This window comes from Falco biarmicus, chromosome 12 (assembly GCF_023638135.1).
Source record: "Falco biarmicus isolate bFalBia1 chromosome 12, bFalBia1.pri, whole genome shotgun sequence".
In the NCBI taxonomy this organism is placed as follows: domain Eukaryota; kingdom Metazoa; phylum Chordata; class Aves; order Falconiformes; family Falconidae; genus Falco; species Falco biarmicus.
The window spans coordinates 28,055,638-28,075,467 of NC_079299.1; the positions used below are offsets into that span (position 1 = coordinate 28,055,638).

At 37.9% G+C, this 19,830-nt stretch overlaps 1 protein-coding gene across 4 annotated transcripts in view; it reads right to left on the bottom strand.

Moving 5' to 3' along the window:
• Positions 1 to 19,830, bottom strand: part of PLCB1 (phospholipase C beta 1) — a 401,106-nt gene that overhangs the window by 100,872 nt on the left and 280,404 nt on the right. For all 4 annotated transcript variants that reach the window (XM_056357294.1, XM_056357293.1, XM_056357295.1 and 1 more), the window contains exons 10-12: positions 17,386 to 17,532; positions 10,171 to 10,328; positions 5,866 to 5,948 (exon numbers count right to left, since the gene is read on the bottom strand). In XM_056357294.1, the coding sequence (XP_056213269.1) occupies positions 5,866 to 5,948; positions 10,171 to 10,328; positions 17,386 to 17,532 (388 nt within the window). The remainder of the gene's footprint in view (positions 1 to 5,865; positions 5,949 to 10,170; positions 10,329 to 17,385; positions 17,533 to 19,830) is intronic.

A 19,830-nucleotide genomic window follows, 5' to 3' on the forward strand; every position in this document is an offset into this window, starting at 1 on the left:
TTTTACTGCAGTACTGCAGATTTTCTGCTAAAATGCAGCTCACTTTCCCCCCATTTGTTAGCCCGTGTGAGGTGGGTGCCGCGACGGCCCATGCAGCCACAGCCCTGCCTGGAGCTGCAGCTGCACCTCCGCACTGCGCTCCACGACAAAGCACTAACCCACCCGCAGGCCTCCTGGGCTGTCTTTGCACCAAGGGCTTGCACTGCTCTCGCCAGCTCACTCCGAAGTATTTCTCCTGACATACCCTCACTGGCAGAAGTCACAGCGTAGATGTAATTGTGCTACTGCTATGATGTATGATGTCAATTTGGTGAATTGCTCTAAGTGCTGGTATAACCACATTTTGTATGCATATAATCATATACTGCATGCATGTTATGTGTATATGACTGGGACCAACATACCAGGACAGCCGCCTTAGTGGGGATCTGGATGTAACAACAAGCTGCTAGGTGGAGCTGCTCAATGATCATTATAGCTTTTTGGGGTAGAGTGGTCAGATTTCTTCTTTTAATTTTTTTTAATTTTAATTAAAATCAGGTAGAGTGTCAAATTTTACCACAGTAAATTACTTCAGTTGTTCGCATGACATCCTCTGGAAGTAAATTGTAAACTCTACTTATAATCAATTTTCCCCACGTGCAACCAAAGAATAAGTCTGGTCTATCAGTGATGGGAGTTTCACGACAGATGATAGGTTATACTGTTCAGAAATATTACTCAAATCATCTTAAAATGCAGCTCAGTGCTATAGTCACCCTCTTTCTAATTTTAGAAGACTGTGTATTTTTGTTATATGTGCCTGTCTAAAATCTGTAACATCAGAGGTTAAGTATCTTTAAAAGTTTCCTTTTTTGATACTCTGTTGAGAAGTCTCAATTAAAGGACGGGTTTATATTGCTTAATATAACTTCCTCAACCACTGTTAATTATCATCTGCATATCAGGGATGATACATGAGTGGTATAAGCAGTTATGTTTCCATGGAGCTATTTTTCATGACAAAATAGAGCTGGGTATGTCGGAAAAAAGGAGTGCTCATTTTTCTCTTGCAAACGGAGTACAACCACCACTGTGTTTAGTTTGTCATTAGCTACCAGCTGAGGACCTGGCACTGCAGCTCCTCCTGGGGTCAGCCAGGCCAAACCAGAGCTGAGATAAAGGCTGGGTGGTATTTGAAACAGAAAATGTAATCTCCCTAAGATCAGCATTCTGGATGTCCCTTGAAGCAGATACAGGGTGAATCGGTCATTAGCTCAGTCACTGACAAAATATATTGCGAGGAGGCTTTAAATTATTCCACAAAGCTATGGAAGTGCTGCACGCAGTTTAAATCACTACAGCATTTCATTAATGCTTTCTTTTGCATGCAGCCAATTCTGCAAAAAAACTAAAAGCCACTTTTAGCTGAAGATGGGAAATTAAGATGAAGACAAGCAAGGCAGTGGAACTAAGAACCCACAAGGGAGAAGATGATGGGAAGAATAGATCAGGCTACAACAGTGCGCTAGCTATTTCTAACCACCAGCTACTAAGGAAAACAAAGGCACCTCACACTAGTAAGCAAGCAGACTGGGTATTTCTATAGGTCTAGGGGTCATTATAGTGAATTTTAATTTTGTCTGTTCTACCCATGTATATTTTCAATAGATCTATGTTTTAGAACCCAGAAAGTTCAAACGACATCTCCTTGAGTCAAAAGAGCACAATTATTGAAATTGGAGTAATTAGATGTGATATCAGCACATTTTTAAATGGACACATCAACTCCAAACAGAACTCTTGATAGGAATAATAATTAAAAAAAAAAGAAAAGCAAGAGTAATATCTAATAAATTTCAAACTATCACCAGAGCTAGAACAAATTCTTCTGATCTTCTATGTTTAATTACATGTTTACCTCACAGCATAGTGAGAACTTTAATTTTTGCAAAAGAGAAAAATGTAAAAATGTAATGCAACTTTATTTTGGTTTGGCATATAAATTTCAATGTCACTGTATCCCAGAGGCAGAAAGAAGGAAAGGAAAATGCTGTGAAAAACTGATGTTTTTTAATACTATTAAAAAAATAATCTTATAGTAGTAGACATGGCCAAAGGGTTTTTTGTGTTCTCTCTCTCTCATATTGTTTCAAGAGATAAATCAATAGTAATAGCATAGACTATGTATTACTATTATAGTATTCCAAAAGTTCAGATATCAGTCTCTTTTTCTTTTCCCTTCTTTCAAACATATGACCTAGTCCAACAGATTGATATACCGACTATTCTACGTCAACATATTTCCTTCCCCATTTGTGTTACGAAACAAAAAGGCAGGTATTTCCTGGTCCACATCTACTGTCATTGGAAATTCTCTCAGCATTCACGTATTGTAATGAAAATTGATTGCCTGAAAAGAGCTGACTTATCTACTTTATGATTTTTACTATGCATACATTGACGGGTAGCACATAGACTAATCATACGTGCCCCTAAAATGTGCCAGAGCAAGCGAAGATAAAGTGGGAACATGATACCTGGAGATATGGAAATATAAAGAATATTAACACATGTTTTCATTACCATTACTGTATTGCTTGTACTTTATTTTACTGTGTTTGTATTATGCCTATTATGAAGGTCAGTCGCAAAGGCTCTTTGGCACTACTGTACGACTACTGCTCCTAACATCATATTATTATCAATTCTGCGGAGATACCTCCTCTGCATAAGACAGAAACAGATGCTTCCCAGAAGAGCCTAAAATAATTTAAAGTGTAGAAAGAAAAAGTGATAAAAATCCTGTTAATATTTGAAATAACAATTCCAGCAAGAAACCAGCAACATGAATAACTGTAATTAAATTTAATCTTGGAAGCAATCTTCTATGGATACTGCTCAAGGATCACTTAACCTTTTTGCTATGTCATCAGTGCATTTCTAATTATAGAGTGTCTGCTTTCAGATTTGCAGATTGCTTATCTTCTTGCAAGCCCAGTTTCAAACGTCAAGGTCTCCTTGAGGTCTTTTCAACATTTTCAGGGCACTTTTCTATTTTTTGATAGAACCACAGCTTTTCTTAGTACTGGGGTTTTTTTTCAGTGTGCACGTTTTGACTTAAATATAAATGATGACATACAAAATATTATATATATTCTAGAAGTTATATGCTTGCTTCTTCTTCTAAACTTTTCGTTACCTAAAAGAATGAATATACTACATAGTGGAATTACAGTAATGGAAAAGAAAATACTTCACATACTATAAAGATATTAGAGAGGAGGCTCTCTAGGTAAATCATTGAAAGAAAGCAAAATGAGATGACTACCACTGTGTGCTAATAAGTGATTTGTTCCCTAGGTGGACAAAAAGTGTTAAAAATATTCTCTTGAAAAGGAGCTAGAAGGAAGAAAAGTTGCATTTTAAGTCCAGTGGTGATTAATACTGTTGTATCTATGGTGGTGATGTAAACCTTATTTACCTCTGATAACTGCAGTGTGTTTAAAAGCCATGAATACAGAACACAAGCTAAAATCATATTTCTGTTTAAGCCAATGTCAACATTTCTACTGATCTGTGTGGGACCAGCATTTCACACATGAATACTGACTCTTGTAAACTTGAAAAGCAGAAGAAAAATTTGGTGACCTAAAAGTAGGAATTGATGTCATAAGATTTGTTTGGCAGCAATTCTATGAAAACACTTAGCATTTTTTGGTAATACTTTGGGCAAAGTTAATCTTTAAGATCTATGAGGAAAACAACATTCCAAGTAAATGAAAAGACAAAAGGAGTATTCCATGAAATTAGGTGAAGGTTTCTGTGAGTGGCATGACTAATTGCAGATTTCTCTAGCAACTAGTGAAGAAATGAAGGGATAATTGTAGCAGTTGGTAAAATAACTAGAAATTATTTTCAGCCAAAGCAAAATTAGAAATCATACACATTAAGCCTGATGATTTACCACAGCACAAAATAATAAATAGCAATAAAGCCTCAGAAAGAGAAAACACTTCATATTGTTTTTGCAGACTTGCTCTGTGTCACAGCAATGCACAAAAAAGGACATAAAATAATACACTTAGGGATAATACATTATTCCATGACTGTAGTTTTTGGGTGAGAAAGGTCCAATGGTTTCTGTGGGGCAAACTGCAAAGACAAGATTAATGCAGCAGTTCTGTTCTTTTTTTGACTTATTCCCGCAGTATCACACCACCTTTAATTTTAACAGCATTTCATCTTACAGTTTTAAAGCCACTTTTGTACATAACTTGCATCTGACAGGAGTTTATTTTACACTTTTTTTTTTAATTCTTTTCTTTCCTAAAATAGAACGGATCACCCTGGAATAGTTGAAGATTTAAGTCTTAATGACTTTAAAGGAAGAAAAATGTAACCCTTCTGGTTAAAGTTGGACGTCGCTTTTTCTCTGCCTTATAGTAACACAGTGAATGTATATTTTAACAAATACAGAAGAATGAATACAAAATATAATACATTGAAGAATGATGGTTGAGATCTTTTCTAAAGACCAGAGGTTGTATTTGGAAGTACTGAGAAAAGCATTTTGGGTTAAAACCTGCAGGAGCAGTTAAGCACAAGCAAGGCCAAAGTGATACAGCCTACACGAAAAATAAAGGAGTGAGTGAACGATTAGAGAAAGAAATTAAAGACAATATCTGTGTGGTCTTTCAGAGGAAGACAGAACTAACAGGATTTAACAGGCAGCTGTTTGAATCACAACCGTGTGACCTTTAAACATTGCAGAGCAAGCACACATTTGCCCACAAAGAGCACTATAAACTGACACTGTAAGGTATACAGGTAGTGTAGGTGAGCTCTCAGATTTAAAATTTTTCTACCCACATAATTTTTCGTCAGTATTGTCAACATCTGTTCTTAAAAAACATTCTTACATAGCTTCTTCTACCAGTTCCTTCCCTAATAATAAGAATGCTCTTCCTAAAACAATGGAAAAGCAGTTGGCCCTCACCCTTTTCCTCTTCAAGAAACAAAAGTGCCAACATCTTTTCTGATTTGTGTGAAATCAACTGCTCCAAAGATTACTTTTTATTTCACATTAAAATTAAAAAATGTTTCAGTCCAAACTGGCACCAGAATTGTTGAAAATGTTTTCACAGAAGAAAACAAAAGGGGAAAAGGCAACTGAAGTTAAAGCACATGCTATGTATCAATGTCACCCCATTTTGAACCATGTGGTCTCTACATTCAAAACCAAAGTTAACTTAAAAAAGGAAAAATCAGAACTAAAACAACAATAACAAAGATTAAAAAAATAGGTCACTGGGACAAATTTAGAAGCATTCTCATTTATTTTTTCTTTCCTTACACAGAAAAATGGTCCTTTCTTTGTAACTATATAAAGAGAAAACAGCTTAGGCAAACTGGTGGGTTTTGGCAGAAACAAAACAGTTCCTGACCATCCATGCCACATATTTTGCAATCCTAGCTAGTCTACGGTTCTGGCCTCTACTCCTAACCCATGAGAAACAGACCAATTCTGTGCACAGAATACGCTTACAGTACAGAATAGGGTCAGAAGCAGGTGAAATATTGCTTCTTTTTCTTTGATGAAGTACTACTACACTCCAGCAGGACATCCTGAGACTGTAACGTTAACACAATTTGCTTCACAATTATTGCAACTTTCTCTTTCAAACAAAAGGTTTTAATTCAGGAAGGTTTTTAAGAACATGCCCTATTCATTAAGATCATCTTAGTTACTTAGGCTGATAGTTTTCTTGAGGTAAGAGCTGTTGATCATGTCATATTACAAAACTGCCAAAAGTGCATACATAATTGTGTGCTTAGACCTTATAAAAATATAACACCATAATGGAAAACATGGTAATTACTTACGAATCCACATGATTTTCAAAGGAAAGGAGGATTGGAAAGGGCGAAGTCTTAAATGCACATTCAGCAATTGCTTCTATTACTTCCTAAAGAAGCAAAATGCATACAGTTACACATTTATGTCTCTAAAGAAACAGTGTTTTGGTCTTTGAAGACAGAAAAGACCAAAAGAGGTCTGAAATCATACCCAAACTGCCTGAAATCAGACTTTCCATTCTAAACATCCCAGAAAGCTCTGGATGTGATTTTGCAGCAACCAGTTTTTTCAACCTGAACTGTAATCAAATCTCTAAAACATCTGATAAGCCTCAAGCACCACATTTCTCAAGAAATTACTTATGTCTGCCTAAATCAATAGTTTAAATGTAAACCTTGGTCTTTGTGTGGAGTTGTTCCATGCCTGAAGCTATGACTTCCATAAACTATTTTGCATAATAATAAATATGCTCTGACAAATGCATATCATCAGCACAAGCACGTATTCATAAAATCCTTAGTTACTCTGACTCACATGGTTTAGCTCCCTTTTTTTTTTGATGAAAGAAAATCCTTTAAGGCAAAAGAAAGAAAAAAGAAAAAGAAAAAAACATTACTCATTAAAACAGTTGGCTGTGTAGAAGCTTCCTTTCAGCTCTGATGGAAAATGGCAACTGTAAATCTAGCAGAGGAATCATTTGATAACACTAATTTTAGTGGGGTGTGCAATATAGTAATGCACTCCCCATTACAAACTATTCAATGTTTCCCTATTGGAACAATAGGGAATAGTTCTTTTTTCAAAAGACCTGGAAAAACACCAAAGACTTTCCATATGCATTGCTGTCAAACTCTGGAGGTTATAAGAACCTCAAACTCTAGAGTCTGTAAGAATCCATAAGCCTGCTCCCTCCCAAATCATAAGGATAACTAAAACCTAGAAGATTTACTTATTTTAAACAAACCTTCTCTGGGGATTCCTTTTGTTCATTTTCTGTACTTTTAAAGGCTCAGCTGAGAAGCTTAACAGTAAGAAATCAAACTCCTAAACTGAAAGCTGAGCTTCTGATACATTGTTCTGATGTTGGGTTGCAGAATCAAGGGCTGGAAGGAAAACACAAGCCATCTCAAGATTTGCTGACATGAACTAGGATACAAACAAAATTTACAGTCTTGATGTAAGCAGAAAAAACCCACAGCTCGTGCACAAATTGTTGTAGTATCTCTTACAAGAAACTAGTGCTTTCAGCTCACACAGGCGGTGAATGACTACATTTAATAAACTGCAATCACCAAATATTTAAATGCTTCACATATCACTAACCCTTCCTGTGCTTCAACTAAGACCACTTCTAGTCTTTAAAGAAAGCAGAAAGGCAAAACATTTATCAGAAGAAAAGTAAATGTTGCAGAAGGCTGGGTGAAGGGAGGTAGTAAGCCAAAGTTTCATAGCAGTGGTTCTCCCATGGGGGAACGCACGATGGATTCCCACTGTGCACTTCCCTTCCAGCTCCAGTAAATCACTAAATTGCTGGTACAACCTTAATGCTCTTCAGAAACCTGTGGGATTCTCAAAAGCATCTAAGACAATTTTGCTGTTACAAGGGAACAGCAGTGCTGAGAAACCAGTTACAAATATTGAGTCCTCCCATCCTGATGATCTCCACCCAGATTATTAGCACTGGCTTGGTCTTCATTCACCTTCTAACTCCCCCTGCCCTTGGTTATGGAGCGTCATATAGAGGTTGAGAACACCTGAGGCTGGACATAAGAGGTACTGCCAAAAGTGGTCCTGAGGCCTTTCTTGCTCCTATGCACTGCCCAAGCTGTGGAGTAAATCCATAAATTTATTTTCAGCTGCCTTCTCAACTGCAAAAAGGGATGAAATCTAGCATGCATGGGGAAAATAACCTGAAAGAGTAAAAACAGGATTACACTGATAAAACCTGAGGATGAGAAGCTCAGGTATTGGTTCAGTGGAGAAACAGGTATACTGGTGATTCAGTCTTGCACTGCATTCAAATGTACATGCAAATGCTCTATGGTCAGAGAGGAACAACATGGTAAGTTCCACACTTCACTCCAGCTGCAGAACGACTTACTTGAAACAGGTCTCCAAGTTATATATGAAATACACAAGCACAGATTCTTGGTTATGGCATGAAAAAGATGGTCGCTTCCCTACAAGATCTCACCTGGCAGCAGCTCACCATTTGCAGCTGAGAAAAATCTTACTGATTTCTGCATGTCATGAAGCAAGGTAAAAAAACCAAACAAAAAACCCCGACAAAACCCACAGCAACGTAAGGACAGGGAATATATATTGTTTCTCCCTCCGCAGTTCAGAAAGCCTACCTGAGGCAGTGAAAACTGACAGACTGAACAGAAACATCATGTGCTGCAGTCACGCCAAAAGCGTGAGCTGATAAATGGTTCAGGATTCAAGACCCAGGGATCACTCTGAATTGATTCACACACTTCTGACACATGATTTTACTATCGTTTTGCTCCTCCTCAGCCAAGCAGCACACTTTGAGTGTTGAAGAGAAACCAGCAGTCGATACATTTTTACATTTGTCTGCATGGAGAAAAAAACTTGCCCTGAAGTGACAGATGAAATGTTCCTGAGCAGGTTTAAAATACCTTCCAATTTCTCTCCTGCAAACAGGATGCTCAGGGTTGAACATCTAAATAACCAGGAATAATCCTCATTCCTGCTAACGATCCTTTTAAGAACCGTATTACCTTTGTTTTACATTCCTGCTCATGACCAAAGGAGTTGAGAGCTATCTTCCTTAATTAAAGAACTTCCAGCAAACAAAACCTACGCCTATAAAAAAATTGGCTTCATATAAACATAACTGCAAAGCTAATAACAACTGTGCAAGAAATTTTTTTTTAATGTTTTCCTGTGACTAACTCAATCAGTGAAGAGTTAGAGAAAACAAATTGAAAAAAGAAAGGAATGTTCTGGAGCGAGAGCAATTTGGTGTGCTTTCTCTGTGGCAGTATTGGCTTTTTTTTTCTTTGAAAGGAAGGCACTAGAAGACACACACACCCCCCCCAACCCAACAAGTCATACTTCAATGTGGGAGACATGCTTCAAAACTGTAGCTCATAGAGAAGCCATACCTAACACCAGTAACATAATGAAATTCAGTAATTAACATTTTTCCACATCTTGCACAAAGGTAAGTCTAGAAATGTATTTCCATGGTGAGTTAGTGTCTCAGATGAACAAGAATTATTTCTTGACACTTCAAAAATGATATCCTGATGTATCATTATAAGCTGTGCTGACTACCAATCTTAACACCATAGGAGAACACCTCCATCATGCTCCTCTAATATCTTGGACCAAAAACATCTTAAAGAAAAACAAGAAGAGAACAATTTAAAGGTTATTGCTAAGGGTATAGTATCTACCTTTTATTACAGAAGAAGGAAATGGAAGACAACATTCAGTGACGCAGATGGCATGTTTAGGGTTTGAATGGCACAAATATCCCCTTACAACCTCCAAAGATACTAGTTTTTCTTCTTCATCCCCCAATCCTTCAGATCTGACCCCAAGTCTCAGGGATAAGGATAACATTGCATACACCGTCATTCATTTTCTAAATTGTGAATATAGTGCTGAGACTCTGGATCCTGTGGATGGGGCCTGGTGTTCTGGGCATGAGTAGCCTATTCTCTGCTCATAGGAATTTAAAGGCTTGCAAATTGCAGAGATTTCCACAATAGCTGCTGTTTCCTGCCTCAGTTCAACACTTTAGTCTCCCATTCCCACTTACCAGGCAGAGAAGAGAAAAACAGTATACTGACACATTGCTTACTGCTCTTCAAATCCTTGTGGCCTTCATCTCAGCTGTCCTCCCTCCTGCATGCTATGGAGTTGTAACACAAACCTGTCCGTCCTCCCCATCCTCCTGAATCCAGGCGGATATGGCAGACCCGTTTTACACTGTGTAAAACCACCTGTGATGGCAAAGCCTGGTCTTTCAGCCCTGGCTGTGGTCTACCCTGTTTCTCTCCCTGTGAGATTTGCTGCAGGGACATGCACAGCAATATGGACCTGGGCACTGAGCCCGGTCCTCAGATGCCACAGACCATCATGCCATATAATCCTTTTTTCTCCAACTGCCATGATGACAAGAGCCTCTCATGGTGCAAGGTCCAAATACTGCAGCTCTTCTCTTCCAATGATTCTGCACGTTCTCTGAAAACTCTTAAAACATCTATTCTCTTCCACCTAGCAATGATGTTCTAGCATGTATTTTACATGAAAAAAGCCACCCCAGCTAAAGCCAACTACACAAGGTATTGCTGTACCTTGAAGGATATTTCGGTTGTCATAGTGAATCCATGTGTAATGACTGGCTCTTCTTCAGCTGTTCGTCCTTTCCAGCAATCCAGCTCCACACAGCGGCAGCCTGACAAAAGCACTTGCCGATACATCTCCACCGATGAGTTACCGGCCAGCTGCCCAGCTGCAACAGCACAAGAACATGAAAAAAAGTAATATTGGGCCTCAGGAATAAATGCAAATAATCTAATAATAATTAGAATTAACAGCATTTTTTACCCTTGGCTGAAAGAAGTAACACTCAAAGGCATACAAAAAGTGTAAGAATGTAATGGAAACAACTTAGGCAGAGTCAAAGTTATGGTTTGGATTCTGCCCTTAGTTAACCTGCTCTGAGTGAACAGAAATAACCAAACCGAAACCAATTCAAAATCTTTTGATAGACCATATTGAATACATAAAATAAAACGGCTTAGTTCTAATAGACTTTTTTATCCTTTGACAAGTAATGTGAAATTCAGAGGTGATTCAGGACAGCAAGATCACATTTTCTTAAAACGTGCAATACAGTTTAGTACAAGGTAAAGCAAACCTGCACAGTCACTAACGGTACCATTACTAGTACTCAAGTCCATATTTAATACACTTATCACTGCAATGAGTTGGTTAGTTAAATATCCTGATGTGATACTGCATTATGTAGGGAGAAATGTAATTAAACAATGAGTTTCCAACAATGACATAATAAAAATCTGAAAATAAACAAGGAAAACTCAGCTTTTTCCAAACTCAGGAAGTATCCTCCTCTGAACCTCCCCCCTCAAAAAAAACCCAAAACAAACACAAACAAACAAACAAAACACCAAATAACAAAAACCAAACCAACCACAAACCCAAACGACCCCCAAACTAACAAAGAAGTCCATTGTATTCAGGGAAGGCTATCCAGCCACGCTGTCTTCATCTGCTGCAACAGGTTTGATTCCAGTCACATGGATATAAATTTCTTGCAGTAGAGAGGTAAAAGGAATGGAAGAACAGCTCAGTCCTTATTTTAGATGTAAAGAAAATGGAAGCATTTTCCTGCTTTCTAGCAGACTTCCTGAGAAGACCTTCCTGGATTTCTTGAAGGGAACTTGCTTGCTTTTTAAGGAGGCAGTGAGTTTATATATGCTAAAGATTCTTCACTGATGGGGGACATAGAAATACTTCATCCAGACTGGCATCTAATATAATGCAGATTAATCCCCACTGTATTGTCTCTGTGGTTCTGTGTTTAGGTTTTATGCTGGGAACTACATATTTTGGGGGTTGCTTCACTAAATACCAGTCTGCTTTCTCTGTGTTTTTACTTTCTACTAAAAACTGTAACAGAAAACCCCTTCTATTTGAAAATTCCTGTTTACCGTTTGTGTCTGATACATGAACTGGAGCAATCATAAATACTCAACAAGTTATTAACATGACTCCTGATGAAATCTGTAATATTTCTTAGCTCCTGCTGGAACCAGTGGGAAATACAAATTGGTAACAGCAGAATTTGGCCAGTGCTGGATGTTTCTGAAAATTCAAATGGAGTCAGCAAAGTGACAACTTAGCTCTTCTTTTTTTTTTTTTTTTTTACTTAACATTTTCCTGTATTTCCCCTTTGGTTATGGCAGATTATCTTCACTCACACAAAAGCCTTTTTGGTGCTGTCCCAACATCTGGGATAAGCAGTGGCTCTTTTTCTTTTCAGGATGCAAACAAGCACAGACATGGATCAAGGTACAATAGCACACATTTCTGTATAGTCATCCCTAAGCATAAGCTTATGAAGACTTGGCTCTTATTATATGGATCTGCTGAACTCTGCTGCCTAAAAACCTTACATTTACTTAGAAAACTGTCGTCATGTTGTCTTTCTTTTCCCTCAAAGCATACTGAATTTGGATCAAGAAATTATTTTATGATTAACAAACTCTACTATACTTCCTGAGAGACTACTGGCTTACTATTGCTAGGCGTTTTGGAGTACAGGATCCTTAACCTTCAAAAGTGCTTAAGTAAATCGTGACATGCATCGCTTGCCATGACACTTCTCAACACTACCTTATTAATAAGGCTCAGACATTTTGGAAGGATTCCTGCTAAGGATAAGAGGATATTCAACCTCCAAACCATTCAATCTTCAGAAAGACTCCCAGTCAGAGTGCAAACTGCTAGCAAATGTTTTAATAGTCTCAATAGCTTATTTTTCTGAAACACAGAATATTAGGAAAGTTCCCTTAAATGTTTTTTGCATATATTATTTATAAATTTTTGTTGTATGAGTCTCTATTTGCATCTATTCCAAACTATCCCTTTAATAGGTGCATTCTAAAATGTGCTAACACAGACACTAAAGGGAATACTTCCAGTATGATATTTTTAATATCCCGAGTTCAGATCAATTTTTTAATACTGGAAATTGAAAGCATTATGTATTCCCTTGTATAATGCATACAACATCTACAGTAATACCATTTTTATGGTAATATTTGTATTCCATCACCCTGTACTGGATAAAGAGAAAGAGATTTTGACAAAAGATGCTTTTCTAAAAAAATATAATCGGCCAAATCATACCTGACAGGACACTAAGCAAAATGAGCCTGTGCTAATTGATACAAGCTGAGAATATGACCCATGTTTCCCCATACAGATCAGTTCCACACTTCCACCCATGGCAGGGGGCTGAACTAGATGATCTTTAAGATCCCTTCCAACCCAAACCATTCTACGATTCTATGATAACTTCAAGCTGCTCATTTCTCAGGAAGTGCATCCTTGTTGGGTTCATTTCCAAATGAACGTTATTTGCAATACATGGACTTAAAATTTGGTTACCATTTAAAGATATGTATCCTCCCAAAACTAGGAGATATTTGGATCCAGGTATTCGGATCACCTGACTCTCCACTACTCTAGAAACAGAGGCTTTTTCTGCCCCCTCATCCACCCATGGCACTAGCTTCTCCCAGCATGAAGTACCTGCACAAACATGAGTTGCTAAACCTCCTCTCTCCAGGCAAATCCTGGAAAAGCGATCAGTGCCCTGGGTCACACACTGTAGTTTGCAGCGTGCAAACTCAGAGCCCCATACTGCTGGGAGTCTGGCTCAGCACCAACAGAAGGTGCAGGTGGCTAAGTTTTTTTTAGACACAGTACATTTATCTGAATTTATTTTCCTTCCAAGCCATTTCACCATGCCTAGGACAAGCGAGTTAGACCCTGCACTGTGACATATTCTGCTACTGCTTGTATGTAAGTCAAAATAAGGGTCTCACCCTATGGCTGTTATTTTTAACACTTTACATTGGACCAAAGCAGGACATGCAGTCAGGCTTGTTCCAGCCAGCAGCAGGAATACACTTGCTGTCAGTCAGAACCTGCAACACTTGCATATGCCAGGATGGCTGGGGCTGGCCAGCCTCTGAGTCTGCATTTCTGCTGAGCTGACAGCAGTGCCTGGGCAGCTCCCGTGCTGCAGCAGTCTATGTGAGGGATGCTATCCAGCATGAGGTGTGTGGAGTAACCCTCATCCTAGCTGTGGGATCCACTTGAGAACGACATACTGTGCAACCACCTGAGTCTCTGCAACTGCAGTGAGGGAGTAGGGTCCATCAGTACTTACTTCAGAGAGCCCTTCCCTTGCTGCCGGCTCTTTGTACCTTTGTCTTACAGATTTCAGCTATTTGAAGATCTTCAAATGCTGCTATTTGAGTCAGAGAGGTTACCCAATCCTCAATACAGTTTTAAAGAGGAGGTTCTTAAAGAGGAGGTTTTAGAAAATAACATTTCTTATTTCAATATGCCTCAAATAACACATCTCTTATTTCAATATGCTTCAACTGGCTGGCCTAAAGAGGCAAATAAGAGAAGGCACAGAGGATCTTGAAAACTCACTAAGCAGTAGTGAATGAAACATTACTTAAAGGAAACAGAACACTGCCATGATTTTTCTCTCTCCTTGAGAAACCAGTTCTCTCAGATCAGACCAAACAATTTTATTTTAAGTCTTTGTGTTCACATCTGCTGCTACTGGAGGCAAGACACCTCTAGAAATTTTGGTTACAGTTGCTGATCTGTATTAGAATAATTAATTTTGCCTCTAAGGATATAACACATATGACTTTTTCTCTCCCTTTTATAAGGTTGCAACTCATTTTTAAAAGCAGAAATCTCCTCACTTCCAGTATGGCCTAAGAAAGAGGGAATTGGCATGGGTGAAGCTGGTTAAGGGAGGGCAGGTACCTAGGACAACAAAAAGATAAACTGAGGTTTAACAGTGCTAGTATGAACTGTTCAAACTAGAATAGAACATGACAGAGCAGGACACCTAAGGAATCTGACTCAAGAGTCTGCTTAATTGAGTAGTCATCTTCTCACAAAAGACAATCTGCATCAGTATTCAAAGGAGTAAATAAATAAATATGATACCAGTGAGAACAAAGATGAGAGACAGTAAAAAAAAAAAGTTTCCAAAAGGTGACATTTCTTTAAGCTAGCCTAGATTTATAACTCACTTCTTTCTTCATGGATTTTTACCTTTTTTCTTAAAAATTACATTTCCCTAAGAAAAAGAAAGCAGTAACACTTCTAAATAAATAATCAGGACTTGATGTACTGCCAAGGGTTTCTACTAAAGGCTAGGAAAATGATGAGCATAATTAAAAATAAATTCAGAGTGTGAACATGTTTCTTTTCATGTTATAACGTTGTTTTTTTGTTCATGCTTTTTCTGGGTTTAAAAACCAACAAAGGGAGAAAGAATTGGTAAGGCATTAAGCACAGTAATCATAAAGTATTGCTAGACTGAACAGTTTTCTTATTGTCCTAATAATTATTACATGACTAGTTGCTATTTCACAGCTCCTATGAGGGCAAAGGTGCTACCGAAGCTTGCCTTCCAAAGCCACGAGCACTTGAGCAGACCCTTTGAAATAGTGCTGGGAAAAAGAATAGTCTGCCACCATTAATTATTAATTTTAGTAAGTCCTTGTTGGAAGAAAGCAAATGGCATCGTGGTTGTTTTAGCTGGTCTAGCCTCAAAGCAAAATCTAAGACTGTCAGATTTTTGTCAGTTGATAAAAATCAAACTAATCCCATTTTCGGCCAGCTACCATACGTTTATTGAACATAATGATCCCACTAAAAGGAAAAGGCATGTGTTTTGTGCCTGTAAATGTAAAAATACACACTCTGAAATGGAATTTGAAAGAAATTCAAACTTACTTTGCACTATCACCGGAGTTTACTCTGACTTACCCCCCCCAATTTACTAAGCCAGGAATATTATGTTAAATTAAGACTGAAGATCATAGTTCTAAATGTAGCTTCTGAAATTATTTAGAAATGCAGGCACAGAAAGCTGTATATGCAACCAGAGAGGATTTGCAGACTTTCACATACAAGTCTAGCCATATTTGCAAAGTTTCAAGGTAAACCTTCTTTCTTCTGAAATAATTAAATACGTTAGGTCACTTATGGTGCAGTTAAAACATCAGAATAGGTTGGACTAATCATCAGTTCCCATCCTTAACTCTTTGTGCATTGGTACTTCTGTGATTCTAGACCTTTAGAACGTGAGCCTGCCTTGATTACTCCTGATAAAGCTCTGTGGTATGGTACTCGCTACAAATACATGCTGGTAGAGGGGAGAGAAGTATTTTATCTCTTTGGACCAACTTTAAAATGCACTGTCTGTCCCGCCTGTGGGCCTACACTTCCCACATTTGCAAAACAGCTTTACTATTTTCTTCTAGAAAATCTGTATAAAGCTGCAGCATTTGGCTTAAGTGAGTCCTAATCCTCACTGACAGAGCAAAGTCCATACTGCAAGTAAGAGGTCTGCAAAATATAATTAAAAATTGCTTTTGCTTTGGGCATGTCTGCACTCTTCCAAAGTGCATTAATTTCTGCATATTGGAATCATAACTTAAAAGTGGCCACACAGATTTTCATTTCTTTTAATTCAGAGAAACAAAAGAGCTGTCAAGCCAAATACTTGTGTGACAAGTTGTAGCACAAAACAAATTTTACAGCCAAGACATAAACCTCTGAAAAATGGTGTCTAATGGAAACAATGACAGTTCATTCACTTTAGGAAAGCACTAGAAGGTGCAGTATAAAGTGCTGCAACAAACACAGAACAGATGAAAGTAACTACCCCAAGGTCTGTTTAAACTGGGCATCACCACTGCATGGCTTTGGTTATGTTTTGGCACACTGGCATTCTGAAGAACTTGATCAGTTAAGGCAAGTCTGTTAATAACATTAAAAAGCCTCACGTTATCCATGAGCCACCTTTTTAGTGCACACTGTAGCATTACTTCTTGTTTTTTAACATAATGCTAACTCATTGGCAAACATGACAAAACAAACAGCAAATCAAATAGGAGAGAATGCCCCTTGCACATCAGCTTGTCAAAAAGATTTGTGCCTACATAAACAAAACTAAAATAGTAAATTTACAATTATTTTCTCACAAGTTAACAGCATCTTAGACTAGAAAACGAGGACAGAAGTTGAATTTCTAAAGTGTCCTAGATTTTTTTTGAATCTTAAAGCATTGTTGATTTTGGTATGCAAACAATACAGTTCAGACTCACAACTCTTAATTCAAATTAACAGGAGCTTCTGGGCGCACAGCCTTTTTAAAAACATGATTGCACCTAAAATTTTCAGCTCAGACATTAGATATACTAAAAGACCAGATTTCCATTCCTTGAAGATATGAAAGAACTGTCAGAAAGCTATATGCCATATTGAGACCTTCTAAAATCTGAATCAAAGAAAATTTCATGGAGTTCAATGAACTGTCAGATTTAATATTTAGGGGCAAACTTATTAGTTACAGAGATGTTTCCCATACTTGTTTGGCTATCCTTGGTTGTCATCGAAAGTACATTGTTCCCTATCCTCCCCAAATAAGGACCTTAATCTGGAATCCTATCTAAGTTGAGGGAAACTTCCCACAGACTTCACTGGGCTTCAGACAAGACCTCATCTAAACAACGCAACTGCTGCTCACCTGTTAATAAAAGCATATTTGATGTATGTGTAGCAGCTAGAACAACAAGAAAGTGCTACCCTTGCTTCTCTGAAGACTAAGCTCCATCAGCATTTACTGCTGACGCTTTTAGTACATTTCATGGTATCACTGCAAATACACTATGTATTTTTGTAAGAAAAGAAAACAGATCTCTCCAACACTGTACCTGTGAGGTAGGTGTTGTGTGAGGAATTGATGAAGTAGTGTGACAGTGGTTGAGACATATCTTCATTTAAATCCAGTTTCTCAGGTGGAACAACGCCATTTTCTTCTCCACTCAGATACCGCATAAATCCATCCACTGATATCTGTCCTGAGAGAAACACAGATCCAGGGAAAGCATCAATTAATTTCAAGCACAGATTTTGTGAGATACAAATGTTACATTCAATATACACTTACAGAAAGGTGAATGTGAAAGACCATATAATCATCAGACTGGCCTTCATCTAGTTATTCATATATTCTTTTGCTACTGTTACCTCATTTTCAGCCATATAAATTGTGGGTAATACACATCCCTTTACCTGTACCAAAGATAAATCATTTCATTATCAGTGTCTACAGTAGATAATCAAGGGTACAGGGGAATCAGAGTTACAGAGGGCTATAAGAACAGAAACCCTAAATTTAAGCCTTTCAAGGAAAAGGGTCTTCTGGGGACAAAAGAAAACATGCTTTTTCCAGAGGAAACCAAGAAACCAGCAGTGAGCCCTACGAAGAAACAGGTAACTTTGAACTCTTTTGAATATGATTCCTTGTGTGTATATGACTGCAACGGAACTGCAAAGCAAAGCAAATTAAATGAACCACCTTTCAAATGGGAATTATTTTGCTTTGTAACTTTTATATTTGTCTTCCAATTCATATCTCACTGGAGTGCCAGCATAAATGATCATTTCATATGCTGCTGGCAAATTAGAAAGCCGAGTCCTATCCTCAGATTAAGTTTCACCATTGATCTCAGTGGAGCTGCCCTTATTGCATCAGGATGAATTTCTCTGTAAAGCCTTCTGCGTAAAGGTGATTTTAGGGTGTCAATCTGTACATTTAGACTAAAAAAAATATTAAAATCTAGTAGTCTGTATTTGAAGATTAATGCTTAACGGAACTAATTTGAGACGTTTTCCTTTGCCTGGTATTTTTATTATTTTGTCTAGACTTCATCTGTAGAATTACCCAACCACATAGCTTTAATTATTTCAGTTATTGCCTATAGTAAAACAGTTGTTCTGTATCTCTGAAGAACCTTGAAGCAGCTACATGCCTGGTGACTCTCAACAATGAGAATTTCTTACATTTTGTCCCCAACCCAAAACACTCAGCATAGTGTATCTATCAAAAAACCCCCAACCCTTAAGTCAATCAACTACAGCACTGAAAAATGGAAGACCAGTTTTACTCCTAACTCTACTACTCTGCCCTTTTAGGGTCAATCCCTTTTTATGCTAAAACATATAAACTTACACATAATTTTCTAGCATATGAAGAAGTAATGGACAACCCTGCATCATTTTTACAAAGCTTGTAACCCCATGATGCAAATATAGCATGTAAAGCATTTACTTAAAATCTGTGCTTTCCCCCTAGGATTTGGCTCTTGATCACAGAGGAAAACATGTAACAGTCTTAAGTTCAGATGCCTCATTTTCATAACAACCCAAGATGGTGGCACTAACAAACTATTCATATGATGAGAAATATAGTGACAATACAGAGCAACGCAATTATGATTCATTCTTATGACAACAACTGTAAGATGGTTGGAAAGAAAAACATGAAGTCCATCCACTATTTTAAGACACTAATTTGAGTGCAATTTTGCCAGGCTCCACAGCTGCTTTGTTATAGAATAATTAATCATCCACAGACAGAGGCCTACGTACTTTCCTTTTGACAAGAAAAAAATATAGTAAGATGGAGAAAATGAGAAAAAAAGCACCACTAAGCTTTTTCATGAAACTAAAGATTTATGAACAACCTATCTGATACCTGAATCTACCAGAGAGACATGATGAATGCAAACGGTATCAGGCGCTGTCATAGAGTTAGCTTGAGCTAAATTCCACTTAAAAGAAACACTCTGCACCAAGTTCACTGGGATATAGATATGGTCTGTGGGGTACATTCAGACCACACAAGCAACGTCATACAGGAAAAAAATGTAAGATCTGAAATGGATGGTTGCTACACCAGGAACCAGCAAAGTCATGTCATGTTACAGTGATTGGCAGCTTCTGATGTTTGAGGCGGCTCGTCCAGAACCATCTTCAGCATCAATGTGCTCCTTTCAGACAGACTATAACGTTTAAATTTGCTTTGTCATTCCTGCTCCAGGCTAAACTGAAACATAGTAGTTTTCACACACAAAATTCTTCAAAAAACCCTGCAGCATCATAATCACACAGTGTTCAGAAAGGCTTCCATTTTGTTATACAGATACTCGGGTCAATTCATGTAGACATAGTATTCAAGCATCTCAAAGTCATCTCTGTGTTTGATCTTCACAGTGTACCTGAAAAAACATGGTCCTCACAGAGACCTAAAGCTGAAGACAAATAAACTAGCTGGACAATACCCTATGGAAAACCTGTGGGTTAAGGTGGGAGTT